Consider the following 16,243-nt stretch of genomic DNA (forward strand, 5'->3'; position numbering starts at 1 on the left):
TACAGCACTAACCCCACCCATGAGGCCAGAGCCCTCAGGGTCTAATCACCTCCCAAAGGCCCCGCTTCTTAATACTGTCACACTGATGGCTACATTTCAACATAGGAATTCTGGGGGATACATTCAGACTGTAGCACAGTGACTGACTCCCTCCATCGGAGTCTGGGATGTGCGTATGTATTCTGGTTCAGGCCCTGTATTATAATAGTCAACATATTTATTAAACTAATGAGGCATGTCAGTTAAGTAAATGAAGTTAACTCATTGCCATTGCTACCCGTCCATCTTCACTGGCAGACAGTAAGGCTTGGGAAATGGGAAGCCAGAGATAAATGAACATCTCCCAGTGAGCACAAGCTCGGGGGCCCTGAGTCAGGTCATTTGTGTCTGCGGGTGAGAAGGGATGCGCATTGCCAGCCTGTTACTTCTCTTTCTGTGCTTGATTTAATTTTTTTTTTTTTTTTTTTGAGATGAAGTCTCACTGTGTTGCCCAGACTGGAGTGCAGTGGGCGTGATCACTGCAACGTCCGCCTCCCGGGTTCAAGTGATTCTTCTGCCTCAGCCTCCCTAGTAGCTGGGACTACAGGCATGTGCCAGCACGCCCGGCTAGGTTTTCGTATTTTTAGTAGAGACGGGATTTCACCATGTTGGCCAAGATGGTCTCGATCTCCTGACCTTGTGATCTGCCCTCCTCAGCCTCTCAAAGTGCTGGGATGACCCGGCCCCTGTGCTTGATTTTCTAAAACACATTGCTTTCCTGTGTTTAAGCCCTAGCAGCACTGCATGGATGTTTTGCAGCATGCTTGTGTGTTAAGTGTCCTTTGAGTCAGAGCTTTCCTCACAGTGACCCTCTCCTGCCCTGTTTAGGTCCAGGGAGGTGGGAGAGCGCTGGGCCCCAGCTCTGAGGGGAGGAGGAAGCAGACCTCTCCAGTGTAAGAGGACTGTGATGCGGCCCCTGGAGAACATGGATGTTCTATCCTGGAGGGACAGAGCCCCTGCCTCACTTCCCTTGAGAACATGGATGTTCTATCCTGGAGGGACAGAGCACCTGCCTCACTTCCCTAGGAGTCCAGGGTCCGCTCACACTCCTCTGAGTGGGGGACTGTGAATTCCTTCAAACAGTGGTTGTACCTTCATTGGACAGGTGAGGAAACTGATGCACAGAGATGGGACCCCGTGGAAGGTCACATGCTTCATGGTGCCTCACTAGGTCTGATGCCACTGCCTGGGCTCCGCTCCCCCATGCCACCAAGCTGTATTGCCTCAAGAACAGGCCTGCGCTCTCATGTTGCTTTCCAATAGCAACCTTTGGGCCTAATTTTTGGTGATTGTAAACTGCACCGCAAGCAAAGTACCGGTGAAAAGTTCTGGTTGGAGGAACTGGAGAAAGTAGGAAAGTTGGGTAAAATTCAGATAGACTTAGCTATAGAGAAAGAGCTTCCAGGCTCACAGATGGCCCCAGTACAAGCGCTGTGGGGGCCAGCCTCAGGGGAGGTTAGGAAAAGCCAAGGCGAGAACCTCGCATGGCCGACAGCCTGTGCACCGAGCTCTGTGCAGATGTTTTCTGTGTTTCTTCACCTATGTGCTTGCTCCTCAGTGTGTCCCGGTGAGACCAGTGTTATTTCCATTATACAGAAGCTGAGGCTGAGAGAAGCTCGGCGGCTCTTGCACCTATCGGGGAGGAGGGATCTGAAGTGGGATTAGCTGAGCAAGTGGTTGGATTCCTGAGGCCCCACTCTGGGCCTCACAGGTTGATCCAAGGGTTTAGTTTGCGGAAGGGCAGGTGTCGACACCTGTCTGAATCCATTTTCTGCTACTCTAACAACATACCACAGCCTGGGTAGTTTGGAAAGAAAAGCAACTTATTTCTTACAGTCTGGAGGCTGGGAAGTCCAGGAGCATGGTGCCAGCATCTGGTGAGGGTCTTCCCATGGTGGAAGAGTGGAAGGTAGAAGCCAGCATGAGAGATAGGGAGAGGAAATTGGGCTAAACTCCCGGTTTATGGGGAACCCACTCTGCTCACTCCTACAGAAACAGCATTAATCCATTCATGAGGACAGAGTCCTCATGGCCTAATCACCTCTTAAAGGCCCCACCTCCCACTGCTGTTACAACGACAAGTTTTCAACACAGGAACTTTAGGAGAACACATTCAAACTATATCAAGAGCCTTCTGTGGACCAGGGTGCTGGGGGCCTGGTGGGCTGGGAGCCAGAGCTCAGGAGAGGCATGAGGAAGGCCTTCCTGAGACCCCTCCCAGGTACCCTCCACTCTTGTCCTTGTTCCTGCAGCATCTGGCCTTTCCATCCTAGTTAATACCTGGGCCTTTGAGACAGCATTTGTGTGTGTGTGTGTGTGTGTGTGTGTTTTATGCTAGAGAAGCATATTTTACTTTGTTTAAAAGGTGAAGATCTTCCTAAGCAGTTGGCTTTTGTTTGAAAGAAAAAAAAAGGAAGACCTGCTTGCTTCCACTATTCCCTCGCACTGTAGGTTGGGGAAGGACATGCAGCGCTGGAGGAGTCTCCATAGTGGGCAGATTAGAATCCAGGACCCCAACTGCTGTATCCTAGGCCTCACTCCTCCTGCATCGCCTCCCAGAATCAGTCCTTTTGCTTTTATGACCCATGCCAACGCCACAACCCCTTCCCACTTGCCATCAGATGGCAGTTATCTCCAGTGTTCACCATTCTCTTCTTCTTCCGGGGCGGCCCCCTCAAGTTGGCCATATTTAAGGAAGAATGAGTTTTCGTGTGTTCTTCTCACTCGGTGTTCACACACTCCGCTTCTCATTCCCATTTTATCATTTGCTTTGCATTAAAAGTAGATTCATAGCACTTAACATTCTCATTTGTTATGTAGAGGCATTCATTCATTCATTCACTCACTCACTCATTCATTTCAAATATAAATCAGAGGAAGCTTCTGTTGCCATTGGCTATTGCTGTGGAATACTTGGAAGCAGACCTTCCTGGTCCTTGCTGTGTGCAGCATATACCTCGGCTGATGACAGACCTGAGTGGATGCTTGGGAGCAGAATGTGAGCTGTTGTGGCAGTGGGTGTGCCAAGCCCACACACAGGCTGGTGCTGCCTCGTCTTTGGAGTGGAGCCTCCAGTTTGCTGGTCACCTTGGGCTTGGCCATTCTGGAGTTACTGCTCCGGTTCTCTCTGTTGGCCTTGCCCTGTCCCTGCTGCCCACGCCTGTCACCGCAGTCATTCTGGCTCTGGCCCATTCAGTTTGTATCATCAGTGGCTGCACTTTAGTTACCCTGTGCCCATCCCCATGTTTGTGCCCATGTCATAGAAAATCCTCCTAGATGCCCATTCTCTTATTTGCTGGGCTTCAAGAATTGGTGGCCCTGAAGTCCCCAAGGGTCCCAGGACCCCTGTTAGGTGTAAACAAGGTCTGAAAAGAGCCCTGGGTAGACTCAGTTTCCATCTAGCTCTAGGGGACCTATGGAAACAGAGGCTGGTCTGGGACACTGTGGTTGAGATTGGGTCACATTTTCTCTCTAGGTTGGATTAGCAGCTCTAGTAGAGCCACTTCAGTGAACCCATCATCTTGACATGAAAGCCATCTCACACCATAGAGTGTCCAGAGTGGTGAGGTCCAAGGCTGGCCTCGGGAACACTGGGAGTGGGGGAGGCTCAGGGGATGTGTTCCAGGTGTCCTGAGCCCCACCTGGAGTTAGGGGGTGGGGTGGTATTGTGAAATCTGTATGTGGTCTTCCTCCCTCTTTTCCTGAGGCATTCTTAGAATCTCTGGAGTGATAGGAGTCTCTTTGTATGCTAGTGAGATGACGGGTGGCTGGGGGCTCTTAGATAGCTCTAGGATTGGCTGGTTGCCAGGGTAACCAATCCCATGATTAGAGGGCTGGAATTTACAGTCTTCCACCCTCCCACCTTTCGGGAGGGGGTAGAGGCTGAAGGTTGAGCCGGTAGATCAATGGCCAGTGCTTTAGTCAATTATGTCTATAATGAAGCTTTCATCAAACACCCCAAAGGAGGCCAGGTATTAGGGCTCACACCTGTAACCCCATCACTTTGGGAGGTCAAGGTGGGATGATTGCTTGAGGTCAGGAGTTTGAGACCAGCCTGGACAGTTCGAGGCTACAGTAAGCCTTACATCATTGCACTCCAGCCTAGGAGACAGAGCAAGACCCTGTCTCTAAAAGCTGGGGGAAAAAAAAGTACAAAACCCCAAAACTCCAAAGGACTGAGTTCTGGGAGCTTTTGGATAGCTGAGCATGCAGAGGTTCCTGGGGAGTGGCACACAGGGCAGGCAGGGCAGCTCCACGCCCTTCTCACATGCCTTGCCCTATGCACCTCTTCTGGCTGGAGGTTCGTCCGCATCCTTTGCAGTATCCTTCTGTCTGTCTGCAGGAAGGTGATATTTGTCTCTCTGAGGTTATTATTAATAGTAACTTTCAGTGCCAGTGAATGGTGTGACACCTCACTGGTCTATGATTTTAGCTATCCTGCATTTGGGGTTTCTGAGAGTAAGTCTTTCCTCTTTCTGCCCCTGTAAAGTAGCGTCTTTTTTAGGGGCTCCTGACTCATTGTCAGCTTCATGCCAGCCTTTCATTTTACTTTCTCTCGTGCTGCCTGTGTTTGGAGAGTAGAGGCACAGTGAAGCTTCTCAGCCCATTTGCTGCCACAGTGACAGCAGTAGGCTGTGGTGGGTAGGACAAGGGTGGGGTAGGACAGGGTCCGGTGGGTAGGGCAGGGAGAGGGGCCCCCATTGCACCTGGACTTTTTCTTTGGGTTGATAACGATAGTTCATCCTTCATCTCCATGCAACTTTGAAAATAATCACTGTCTGGGCTCCGTGACCTCATCTGTGCAGCTTCTTTTAGAAATTATTCTTAGAAGAACCCCAATGAATAAGCAAAAGTGGAGCTCTGACATGCTAATCCTCGCCCCTCAACTCCAGCTCAGGGGAGCCTGAGAGGTTCCTGGGGCGGAGGGGCCTGCAGTCCTCCCTCTAGGCCTCTGGCAAACCTTTCCCAGGACTGCTGCTGAAGGCCTTGCCACGTCACTGGTCCTGTGTGAATCCTAACACCCCTCCCGTCCTGCCAGTGCCCTCTCCACCACCCCTTTCCCTGCCCCCCGTGGCTGGAACAGACATCATGGGAAGTGGAATAGAACCTCAGGGTTTGCTGTCCACTTGATGCCCACTGCCACTTGTTGGAGGGGTCACGTGACTGCACAGCGTGAGGAATGGGAGCTGCTCACTTCTTGGGTTATTGCTTTTTTTTTTCCTTGACACCAAGAAAAAATTCCAACCCCCTAGGCAGCTCCCATACAGTCTGTCTCCTCTTCTACTTAAGTGCAGTTTTTCCTCTTCATGAGCTCTGGTCTTCAAATGGAGCTGGGAGGCAAAACAAGGACCTTGGGAATAGAAGAATCCTTGGTGAATTACCTTATATTAATGAGACCAAGAAGAGAAATCACGTTCAGCTGAGCAAATTAGCTTTGCGTTCTGGGCCTTGATGACTTAAATTGCAGATTCTAATTAAATGTCCCCAAATAATTACGAAGTGCTTCTAAGGTCTTTTTGACCTAAAAGTTTCTGTGGCCTGTGAACTCTCTCAAGTGTAAAATTAGTCTGTAGATGTACCCCGTGAAGCATTTCTATCTCCAGAAACCTCACCGCGCCTAAGATATAAACCACCCTCCTAAGGGCAGAGCAGGCAGGTGGAGTGGGCAGGGACCCTGCAGGGAAAGGTGGAAAGGGGTGGGCATGGGTGAGCTTTGGAGCTTCCCCAGGGCTGGCAGGATGTTGGGGTACAGATGTGTCCCTCTGTTAGGTGGCCTGTCTCCACTGTCGCAACCGAAGGGGGTGACGGACACCTTCACTAACAGGCTGAGCTGGGTGGCAAGGCAGGCAATGGAAGGCTGGAGACACACTGGGAAGAGGTTCAGAAGAGAGGAGCCCTTTCTTCTAGCTGAAATCATGCCTGGGGTGCTGCCCTGCCTCTGGCCACCCTGGGGTGCAATCTTCAGTGACACAAGAGGACGGCCGTTAGAGAAGGAGGAAGACAGTTCTTCCCCATGATCACACCCCCAGCATGGCTGTCGTCTTGATACAGCCTCCTGCTGCCTGTCCCCTCTGTACAGTATCTCTTTAAATGGCTGCAAACAGAGCAAAGGTGGGCTATTTCTTTAAAAACACATGATGCAGAACTGACATTTTTTTTTTTTTGCTATGCTGTCTTGTATACACTTTGTATTGGGGTATAAAAATCACCTGTGTGGAGCTCAGTGAATTTCACACAGTAAAGTCTGTGTGTAAGTCGCACCCAGATCATTTCCAGAGCCCCAGAAGCCCTCTCACCCTCCCCAGTCAGTACCCACCCCTTCAGGAGACCACTCTCCATACTCCAAACGCCACAGATTCGTTTGACCTGTGCTTGAACTTCGTATGAATGGAATTGCCTGGAATGGTCTTAACTTTTCCCCTTGACGTTGTTTCTGAGACTCATCTCGTTGCTTCATCTATTCTGTTGACGAACATTTAGGTTGTCTCTAGTATGTTACTCCTGTGAACGTTGCTGCTCCAAACCTTCTCTACAGGCTTTTGGTGAGCATAAGTGTGCGTTTCTGTTCGCAGCTCCCCCTCTGAGTTGTATGCCAGGTCACAGGGTAGGTGTATGTTCAACTTAAGTAGAGACGGCCAGTTTTCCAGCCTGGGTGACTACTTATGCTCTACCAGTAGAGTGTCACTTCCAGTTACTGCACATCCTCATCAACACTTGGTATTGTTGGTCTGTGTTGTTTTTGCTGTTCTAGTGCTTGTGCATGGTTTCAGTTTCCATTTCTCTGATGACTCATGGGGTTGAATAACTTTTTATGTGTCTATTGACTATATTATGATCATTTTGATAGCCAGATAATAGTGTGTCTTATGGATGTTCCAGAACATTCTTTTCTCACCTGTAGCTGGACATTTGGATTGCTTTATTATTATAAGTAATGCTACAGTAAGCATTTTTACCCAATTGTCTTTTCCGTGTTCTAGACTATTGGCAAGAGTTTTGTTATCATTTACACATTTTGATCATTAATGCCAGATGGCTTTCTGAATGTTTGAACTACTCCAAGATGGATTAACAATGTAGGAGAGTCCTAGACAGCTTCTCCCAGGTCCTCCAGCAATGTGTATTCTCATTAAAGAACAAACAAAACTCTTTAGGAGGACTAATTTAGGTGAAGGAAAGCATATTTAGCATTGTGTTACTTAAATGAGTTTGGTCACTTTTTCAAAATGTTTACCACGTGTGTTCCTCATTTATGAATTCCTACCTTTTGCCACTTACATTTTGGTGAGTGTTTTGTTAATGTTACAAGCGTTACTGTAAAAAGCAGATGTTAGTATGGTAAGCACTTTCCTGTTTTACCAGTCACATTGCGTATTGCTTCACTTGTGTGCCTTTGACGTTTACCAGCAAATCTTCCCCTTGGCGATTTTTATTGTGGCTCTCCCACCAGGACACTGCCCTGTCTGCGGAGATGCCCAGGCGGAAGATCCCTGGGCACCCCTAATGGGAGGGATAGGAGCACAGCCTGCAAGAGAAACTGAATCAGCCCTGGGCTAAGCACTCTGCTCTTGCCATCATCTGATTCCCCGACCCTGGTGCTTTGAGAGGGATGGCTCATGAGCTGAGCCCTGAGGCCTGCCTAACAGCCCCTGTGGTGCTGGGACTGGCTGGGGCCTGGGGGCCCAGCAGCAGCAGCAGCAGCAGCAGCATTGTGGGAGCCCAGTGGAGTTTGCAGAGCCCTCTCCTGTTCATGCACATTTGGTTTTCATTGCAGCCCCACGAGATGGGTGCAGCCCATCCATCCCGAAGGGCAGGGCCTTAGAGGGCCCTGCTACTTCTCCCAGGGCCTGTAGTTTGTGAGTAGGGAAACTGGTCTCAGATTCTTATCTCCTCATCTCCCTAAACCACACCCAGCTGCCCACTTGGCTCTTTAGGACAGGCCCAGACTTCCCCAGCAGATCAGCCCTGCAGGGGAGAGGCAGATGTGCTTTCTCTTTCTCATTTATTTTGGGTTTGAGCAAAACTTGTATTTTTGAGCCAGAAGGTTGGATTGGGGTGTGGAGCTCAGACAAACATGGATTAGCTCTTGACCTCTCCACGTTTCCAGGCATTGCAGTCTCAGGAACTTCATGTTTGAGCAGCTTGTTAAGTTTTCGCTTTCTTATTTTTAGATGATGGATTTGGACGTGCTTCTATGAAGAAATGCCACATGGTCCGAGAGCAAACATGTCCAGTAAGTTGTTTGGTGAATTAACCCAAGGACAGGAGCCCAGGTCCTTCAGGCACAGGGTGTGGACACTCTTTGAGAAGACAGGGCTGTCTCTGGAAATAGGAAGACCCCTGAGACAGTGTTTAAACCAGGCTTATTGCTCAGTCTAATTATCTTAATTTCTAAAGGTTGGTTCTTTCTAGAGACAGCAGGAGTTGTAGCACATAGGGTTGGAAAAACCTGAAACTCCCTTCTTGCTGCTTAACCTAGTTCTGAGAACAGAGTGTGAGCTCTGGAGCTCGGAGCCATGTGAAGCATCTGACTCAGCCTGTGGCAGTGTTTTACCCAGAACCCTCCCTTTCCACAGCACAGCACCCTCCACTTCGCTTAGGCCTAGATTACGTGCTTTGCGGGAAGCAAAGCCTGAGACCCAGACACGTGAAGTTTATGCAGCTCCGGGAAGAAAGCCAGCAGGCTAGAGTTGTGAGCTTCGTCCCGCTAGTGTTTTGCCACCTCTACGTAGCCCGTGGGCTGCTGCCCTTACCCTTGTCACAGAGGCTGTGTTGAATTGATTTAAATTTTTAAAGGTTCTACGAGACTTGCCAACAGAAGAGCATAATAAAGAGAACAAGAAAATCTCAAAAGCCATATTTTATGATTATATGAAAACCGTTATTCACTGTGGCATATCTCCATTGAAGAGGACAGGACATCCTCAAGGGATGCCATGGACACCCTGTGTTGGGGAGTGGGGAGGAAGAAGTGACCAGAAGGGACGGGGAGCAGCGGACGGTCCACCCTGGTTCCTCACATGCTGGGGAACCCTGTCCCTGCACCTTGCCCGCGTTAGGTCACATTCTTTCTAAATGAGAGCATGGTTTCTCTCGTCACCATCCCCCTGATTTCTTACCAGTGCTCCTTTTCTCAGGGCTACTGCCACTTTAGCGGACTAGGGCTCGGTGCCAAGTCTTCCCGGGTAATCAGGCGTGGTCTGATCCAGGATCAAGAAGCACGTTATCACCAATGACATCATGACAGCAAGAGAGCACAGCCCTCGCCATGGCGCCAGGGCCCGTGCGGTGCAGCGGGCTTCCACCATCGACGTGGCGGCCGACATGCTGGGCCTCTCTCTGGCAGGTGAGCCTCACAGGGCCTGCACCGGGCCCCAGGTATGAGCTCACAGCGTGTGGGCTCCACACTGTGGCAGTGCTGGGAGGGACCCGATGAGTCCCCGTGACTACCCTAGACTACAGGGTACCCTGGTTTGGCATCGTTTTGGTTGAACCAGGAAATAGGGAAGGGGGGCATCAACCCTCTTCCTGTGAACCGCTTCTGCTGGAGCCTGACTACATTGGTTTCCCAGCGTGGTGGGGGGGCACCAGCAGGGTAGTGTGGGAATGTCCAAGTGTCTGGCTGGCCCTTGCCCAGGCCGTGGTAAAAGCCCTCCCTGTTGTGGATGTGTAGATCCGAGGAGAAGCAGGGGTTTGGCTGTGGGGTCAGGGACTTCTTAGCAACCTCAAAAAACAAAGTATTTTTAAAATAAAGAAATTGTCTTGCATGGCAGTTTTTGTTGTTGTTGTTGGGGGAAAGTAGAGGGTTATTTGTGCATTTAATCTGAAAACAGGGAAAAGTTTATTAAGGGTGATTTTTCTGTCATTTCTTTTCTATTCAGGAAATATACAGGACCCAGATGAGCCCATTTTAGAATTTAGCTTAGGTAGGTATCTTTCATTATTTTTTGTCTTAAAAAATGTTTTACTTAAAAATGAACACAAAAACACGACCAGCAGCGCATGGGCTTGTCTCAGAGAGCTTGCTGCCACCGCCGCCACTGCCGCAGTGTTTCTGAGAAGGCGGGGCCCTCACAGCTGTCAACCTCTGTGGATGGGAAGGCACCTCGGAGGCTCTGTGCCCACAGGCTCCTGGCTCCTCAGCATGGGGCCCGCTCCCTTGGGGGTGTGCTCTCCACAGGGGGCTGGGGACGGGGAGGTGAGCCCACCTAGAGCTGTCAACAGGGCCCTCCCCACCCCCACCCCAATGGGAGAAAGGGAAGGAGGGGCTGGCAAAACCGGGCGTAGAGTTCAGCTTTGTTGCCCCCGGCTGCAAGGCCTTGTGTTGTCTGAGTTTCACTCTGCAGCCCTCAGTTCCCTGTTGTATAAAAGGCAACACTGGCACCTGCGTGCTCTCTTTCTCAGGATCAGATAAGAATATACTAAAAAGTGGATCAGAGTGTGCTGAGTCTGGGGTCAGTGATGCGTGGCATCCTGTGCTTACCCAGAGGCCTGAGACGCCTCTCCATCAGAGCCCAGTGCTACCCAGCACTCCTCTCCCCCTGAGACACCTCTGCATCAGAGCCCAGTGCTACCCAGCACTCCGCTCCCCTTTTCCCATTCCTTGGTCAACATGAGTTGGTGGCCTGGCACCAATGTCCAAGAGGTGGTGTGACATAAAAGAGTCACCTTCTGGGGAGTCAGATGACCTGGATTCTAGCCCTGACCATGCCAGGCTAACCACATGGCCTTGAGCCTGCCACTCGACCTTGCTGGAACAGTTTCCTCCTGTGCTACATGAGGATTCTACTGCTCGTTTGAGAGACAAAGAAGATCAAGGTGGTTAAGCACCCCCCAGCCCCAAAAGACTTGGACAAATTGCAAAACCCATAAAAGTGTAAGTACACTACTGGCCGGGTACAGGAGCTCACATCTGTAATCCTAGCACTTTGAGAGGCTAAGCAAGGAGGATTGCTTGAGGCCAGGAGTTTGAGATCAGCCTGGGCAACATAGCAAGACCCTGTTTCTAAAAAAGAAAAAAAAAACCAAAACCTTACCTGGCTGTGGTGGCACACACCTGTATTCCCAGCTACTGGGGAGGCTGAGGTGGAGGGAGCCCTTGTGCCTAGGAGTTTGAGACTGCAGCGAGTTATGATTGGGCCACAGAGGGATACCCTGTCTCTAAAAAATAATAATGAAAAAGAAACAAAAAATAGAATTTGGAAGAAACTGAGACATTGCAGAAAGTTTCAAAGAAATTATAATTTATATTGGCCAGGTGTGGTGGCTCACTCCTGTAATCCCAGCAGTTTGGGAGGCCAAGGTGGGCGGATCACCTGAGGTCAGGAGTTCAAGACAGGCCTGGCCAACATGGTGAAACCCTGTGTCTACAAAAATACGAAAATTAGCCAGGCATGATGGCGGGTGCCTGTAATCCCAGCTACTCAGGAGACTTAGGCAGGGGAATAGCTCGAAGCCAGGAGGTGGAGGTTGCAGTGAGCCGAGATTGCACCATTGCACTCCAGCCTGGGCAACAGAGCGAAACTCTGTCTCAAAAAAACAAAACAAAACAAAAAAAAACCAGCAAGAGTTATAATTTATATACTCAAGAAAAGATAGTATATCTATAAAACAAAACCAGGACACTATAAAGATAAAAAGAACAATTGAAGAACAAGAACAATCTTAGATATTTAAAATATGATAGACAAAATTTAAAAAATTCTGTAAAGTTTGGAAGTTGGTCAAGAAATTCTTCCAGAAAGTAAGATTTTAAAAACAAAATAGAAAATGGGTAAGAAATAGACATGGAAATTTTGAGAGTAAATCCAGAAGGTCCAATATTTAGAAGAAAAAACAGAAGAGAATGTAAGGGAAGAAATGCAAAGAAAGAGGAAATCTCCGAGAACTGAAGAATGTGTCTGTAGGTTAAAAATGTCTACCAAGGCCCAGCACAACGGTGAAAGAGACCCATAGCAAGGTATACTGTGGTGAAATTTCAGATCACAGAGAATAAAATGAAGATCCTAAAAAGTTCCAGGAAGAAAATAAAACAGATCATACCCACGGATCAGGAATGAAACTGGCATGGAATGTCTCAGGGACACTGGAAACTGGAAGACAGTGAGACAACCCCTTTAATTATATTTTCAACCCAGAATTCTCTGCCCAACCAGACTATCAGTCAAATGTGAGGGTAGGAAGAAACTTGTTTCAGCTGCACAGAGTTGTGCAGCCAAAATTTACTTCCCCTGCATTCTTTTCTCCGGAAGCTGGTGGAGGATGTGTTCCCATCCTAAAGAGGGACCACACTGAGCAAAGAAGTCATGGGATCCAGGAAACAGGGTCATCACAAGAGAGAAGTGGAAGGAATCCCACATGGTTTTTAATGAGTAATATGTGCTTAACTTTCATCATGACACTGTGGATTTAACAAAAATTGAGCTAAAATGATTGCATATGGAGAGAGGATGACAGTTGGTATAAGTGAGTTAAAAATCCTCATCCCCTATAAAAGAAATCAGGACATTTCTGAATCTGGTGAACGGAAAACAGTAATATAGTCATGTTAATTGGGCACATGGAGGAAGAAACTGCTTTAAAAAGTAAGGATGAGTTTTATGTAAAGTGAATTTTACCCCAGTTTTTTAAAAAGGGAGGAGGAGCCAGGTGCGGTGGCTCATGCCTGTAATCCCAGCACTGTGGGAGGCTGAGGCGGGTGGATCACAAGGTCAGGAGATTGAGACCATCCTAGCTAACACGGTGAAACCCCATCTCTACTAAAAATACAAAAAAATTAGCCGGGCTTGGTGGCGGGCGCCTGTAGTCCCAGCTACTCGGGAGGCTGAGGCGGGAGAATGGCATGAACCCGGGAGGTGGAGCTTGCAGTGAACCGAGATGGTGCCACTGCACTCCAGCCTGGGCGACAGAGCAAGACTCCATCTCAAAAAAAAAAAGGAGGAGCAGGAGCTGCATTATTGAATGGACAAATGTGTTGACTTTTAAAATAAAAATTTAAAATTTAAAAAATGTATGTTCATTGTAAAACTTTCAATACAGAAAATGTTGAAGAAAAAGCAAACTTTATTGCAGCGAGGTAGTCAGTTATCACTTTGGTATATATCCTTCCAAGTATATATGTTTGACCCTCACAGAGTACTGTATGGAGATTTTTCATGATTTTTGGTTGTGGAAGTGATGGAATTATTTCCAAACATGTCATCATAGTGCTCTTGACATTCTTTTTTCATGTAGCAAAACATCTTTTTAAATATGTATGGGATCTGCTTCATCATTTTAAATGCCTTCATAGAGTCTCTAATAGCGCTGTGCCATACTTACTTTAGCCAGCTGTTCGACTTTCAGGTTCTTCCCAATTTGCCATTATAAACACCATCACAGTGAACGTATTTATGTATAGATCTTTCATACATTTTGCTGATTATTTCCTTAGGATATACTCTTGAATATAGCATTGTCGAATCAAATGTATGCAGTTTACCTCAACAGCATTTATTTAGCGTTTAGTCAGCTGGGATTACAGATGATCAGGTTGGAGAGACAAGGCTTACACATCAGAGGTGTGTGGTTTCTATGGAAATATGTCAAATGAGTGACATAAGTGAGCCTGCAGGCTGCTCAGAGAAAATGTAATGGAAGCTATGGAACTTGAGCCAGGAATCAAACCCTGGTTGAAATTTAGATAGGTTGGGTTGCGGGAGGAGGCCAGGAGAGAATGTCCCTTGTAGGAAGGCATGTTCTGAAGGTGGCCATGGGACCATCAGCCCTTAAAGTAATCTCAGTCTTCTCAGCCTTTGGCCACCTGCTGTACCTTAGTCCATCTGCCATCGTTACTGCCTGAAAGACCTGAATATTCCTACCTTGCATAGGTGTCAAGAAAACTCACACCTGATAAAAGGGCAAGTAGAGAGAAGCCACAGGTCACTTAAGGGTACTTTGTAACTTAAAGGAGAGACAAGTAGATCAGTCAAATTAGGGGATTCCTGTTGAGGCAGACATAATGGAAGAAACAGAGAACTTAAAATAGTAATAAAACCTTGAAGCCTCTAGAAGAAAAATAGGAGAACTTTCAAACTCAGGGTAGGCATAGATTTGGACAGAGCACAAAAAGCACTTTGTTTTAGTTTGCTACTGCTGCCATAACAAATTACCACAAATTTAGCATGTTAAAGCAATACAAATATGTGATCTTACAGTTCCCTTAGATTAGAAATCCAGTGTACTCACTGGGTCTTTGCTTAGAGTCTCACACCACCAAAATCAGCGTTAGCAGGGCTGGATTTATTTAGAAGGCCTCTAGGGCCTGTTCCTATCAATTTCCTTGCTCATTCACGTCGTTGACAGAATTCAGTTGCTAGTGGTTTTAAATTTTAGGACCCCAGTTTTTGGCTAGCTATCAGTTAAGGCCCGCTCTCAGCTCATAGAGACCACTCACATTCCTCTTGTGGGCTTATAGCCCTCTTCCTCCATCTTCAAAGCTGGCAGTGGCAGGTCTAGTGGCCTTCCATGCTTTGAATCTCTCCTGCCTCTTCTTCCATTGTTATATCTTTATGATTCACCCTAAGGCCTTCATCTTCTACTTTTAAGGGCCTCTGTGATAGATTGAACCCAACTGCATGATCCATCTAAAGATCCCATAGTCACATCTGTAAAGTCTCTTTTGCCATGTAATGTCATCTATTCATAATTTCTGAGGATTAGGACACAGATACTTTTTGTCAGGGAGGGGCTTCTCTGCCTACCACTCCCTAAAATTTAAAAGGGATACATTGAATTTCATCAAAATAAGAAATTGCTGTCCATAAGAGACATCACTAAGAAAATGAATAGATGAACCACAGACTGGAAAAAAATATTCACAACACATATACTTCACAAAGGACAAATAAATAGTAAAAAAGTAAACAACCCAATTTTTAAAATGAGCAAAAGACTTGAGCAGATGCTAGACAAAATAAGTTATACAAATGAACAATAAACAATAAAATGATGCTTAACATCGTTAGTCGTCATGTAACCGTAAATTAAAACACATCCATTAGAATGGGTAAAATTAACAACAACAACAAAAACACTAACTCTACCCAACTGGAACTTTTGTATATTGCTGGTGGGAGTGGAAAATGATACAAACACCTTGGAAAACTATTAGTTTCTCGTAAAGTTAAATAGATTTCAGTCGTTTGTAATTATGCAGAAGAAATGAAAAAGTGTTCACAAAAAGACATGAACAACAACATTTATGTCACCTTTATTTAATAGTTCAAAGCTGAAAACAACCCAAATGTCTATTAACAGTAGAATGAATAAATTGTACAGTGGAATATGACTCTTTTTTTAAAAAAGAATGAATTATCAATACATGTAACAACATAGATGAGTCTCGAAAACATTCTGTTTGTATGAAATTCAAGAACAGACAAAAGAATAGTGATGGAAATCAGAAAATGATTGCAAAACTAGGAGATCTGTATAAGAGGAAACTTTCTAGTCTAATGAAAAAGTTGTACTATCTTGTTTTGATGGTGCTTACATGGGTGTTTATGATTGTCAAAACTCATTGATCAGAAAAACCTAAGCTCTTTGTATTTTATTGTATCCAATAAATAATGAAGGTTCATGAAGATATATGAGAAGATATTACAGAGAATGAAAATTAATTTTTGGAAATAAAAGTCAATTTACTAATTTTAAACCCCTAGTTGACATTTAAAAAATAAGAATGATGAGGGCAGATATGGCAGAGTGATGACTTCCAAAAATCTTCTCTTCTATAAAGGCAATGAGTGTACAAAAATGGTCAAAATCAATTGTTTCAGAACTCTGAAAATTAACAGAGGCCTGCAGTACTCTGGGGAGCATTTATTTAAGAAAAATGGTGTATTAGTCTGTTCTTGCAGTGCTATAAAGAAATACCTGAGGCTGAGTAATTTATAAAGAAAAGAGGTTTCTTTTCTCTTAGGAGGCTTATGGTTCTGCAGGCTGTTCAAGCATGGCACCAGTGTCTTCTCAGCTTTTGGTGAGCCCTCAAGGATCTTTTATTTACAGCAGAAGGAAAAGCAAGAGCCAGCATCTTACATGGTGAGAGAGGGAGGAGTTGCCACACACTTTTAAACAACCAGGTCTCGCGTAAACTCAGAGCTAAAACTCACTCATCACCAAGGGGATGGCACTAAGCCATTCATGAGGGATTTGTCCCCCATGA

The 16,243-nt window shown here is 46.6% G+C and overlaps 1 protein-coding gene across 9 annotated transcripts in view; it reads left to right on the top strand.

Annotated features, from left to right (window-relative positions):
* Window positions 1-16,243, top strand: part of INPP4A (inositol polyphosphate-4-phosphatase type I A) — a 146,113-nt gene that overhangs the window by 67,453 nt on the left and 62,417 nt on the right. For all 9 annotated transcript variants that reach the window (XM_008008106.3, XM_008008100.3, XM_008008095.3 and 6 more), the window contains exons 2-4: window positions 8,211-8,272; window positions 9,177-9,385; window positions 9,921-9,965. In XM_008008106.3, coding sequence (XP_008006297.2) covers window positions 9,280-9,385; window positions 9,921-9,965 — 151 coding nt within the window. In that variant the 5' untranslated portion in view covers window positions 8,211-8,272; window positions 9,177-9,279. The remainder of the gene's footprint in view (window positions 1-8,210; window positions 8,273-9,176; window positions 9,386-9,920; window positions 9,966-16,243) is intronic.

The sequence above is a fragment of the Chlorocebus sabaeus genome, chromosome 14, assembly GCF_047675955.1.
Source record: "Chlorocebus sabaeus isolate Y175 chromosome 14, mChlSab1.0.hap1, whole genome shotgun sequence".
Taxonomy (NCBI): Eukaryota; Metazoa; Chordata; class Mammalia; order Primates; family Cercopithecidae; genus Chlorocebus; species Chlorocebus sabaeus.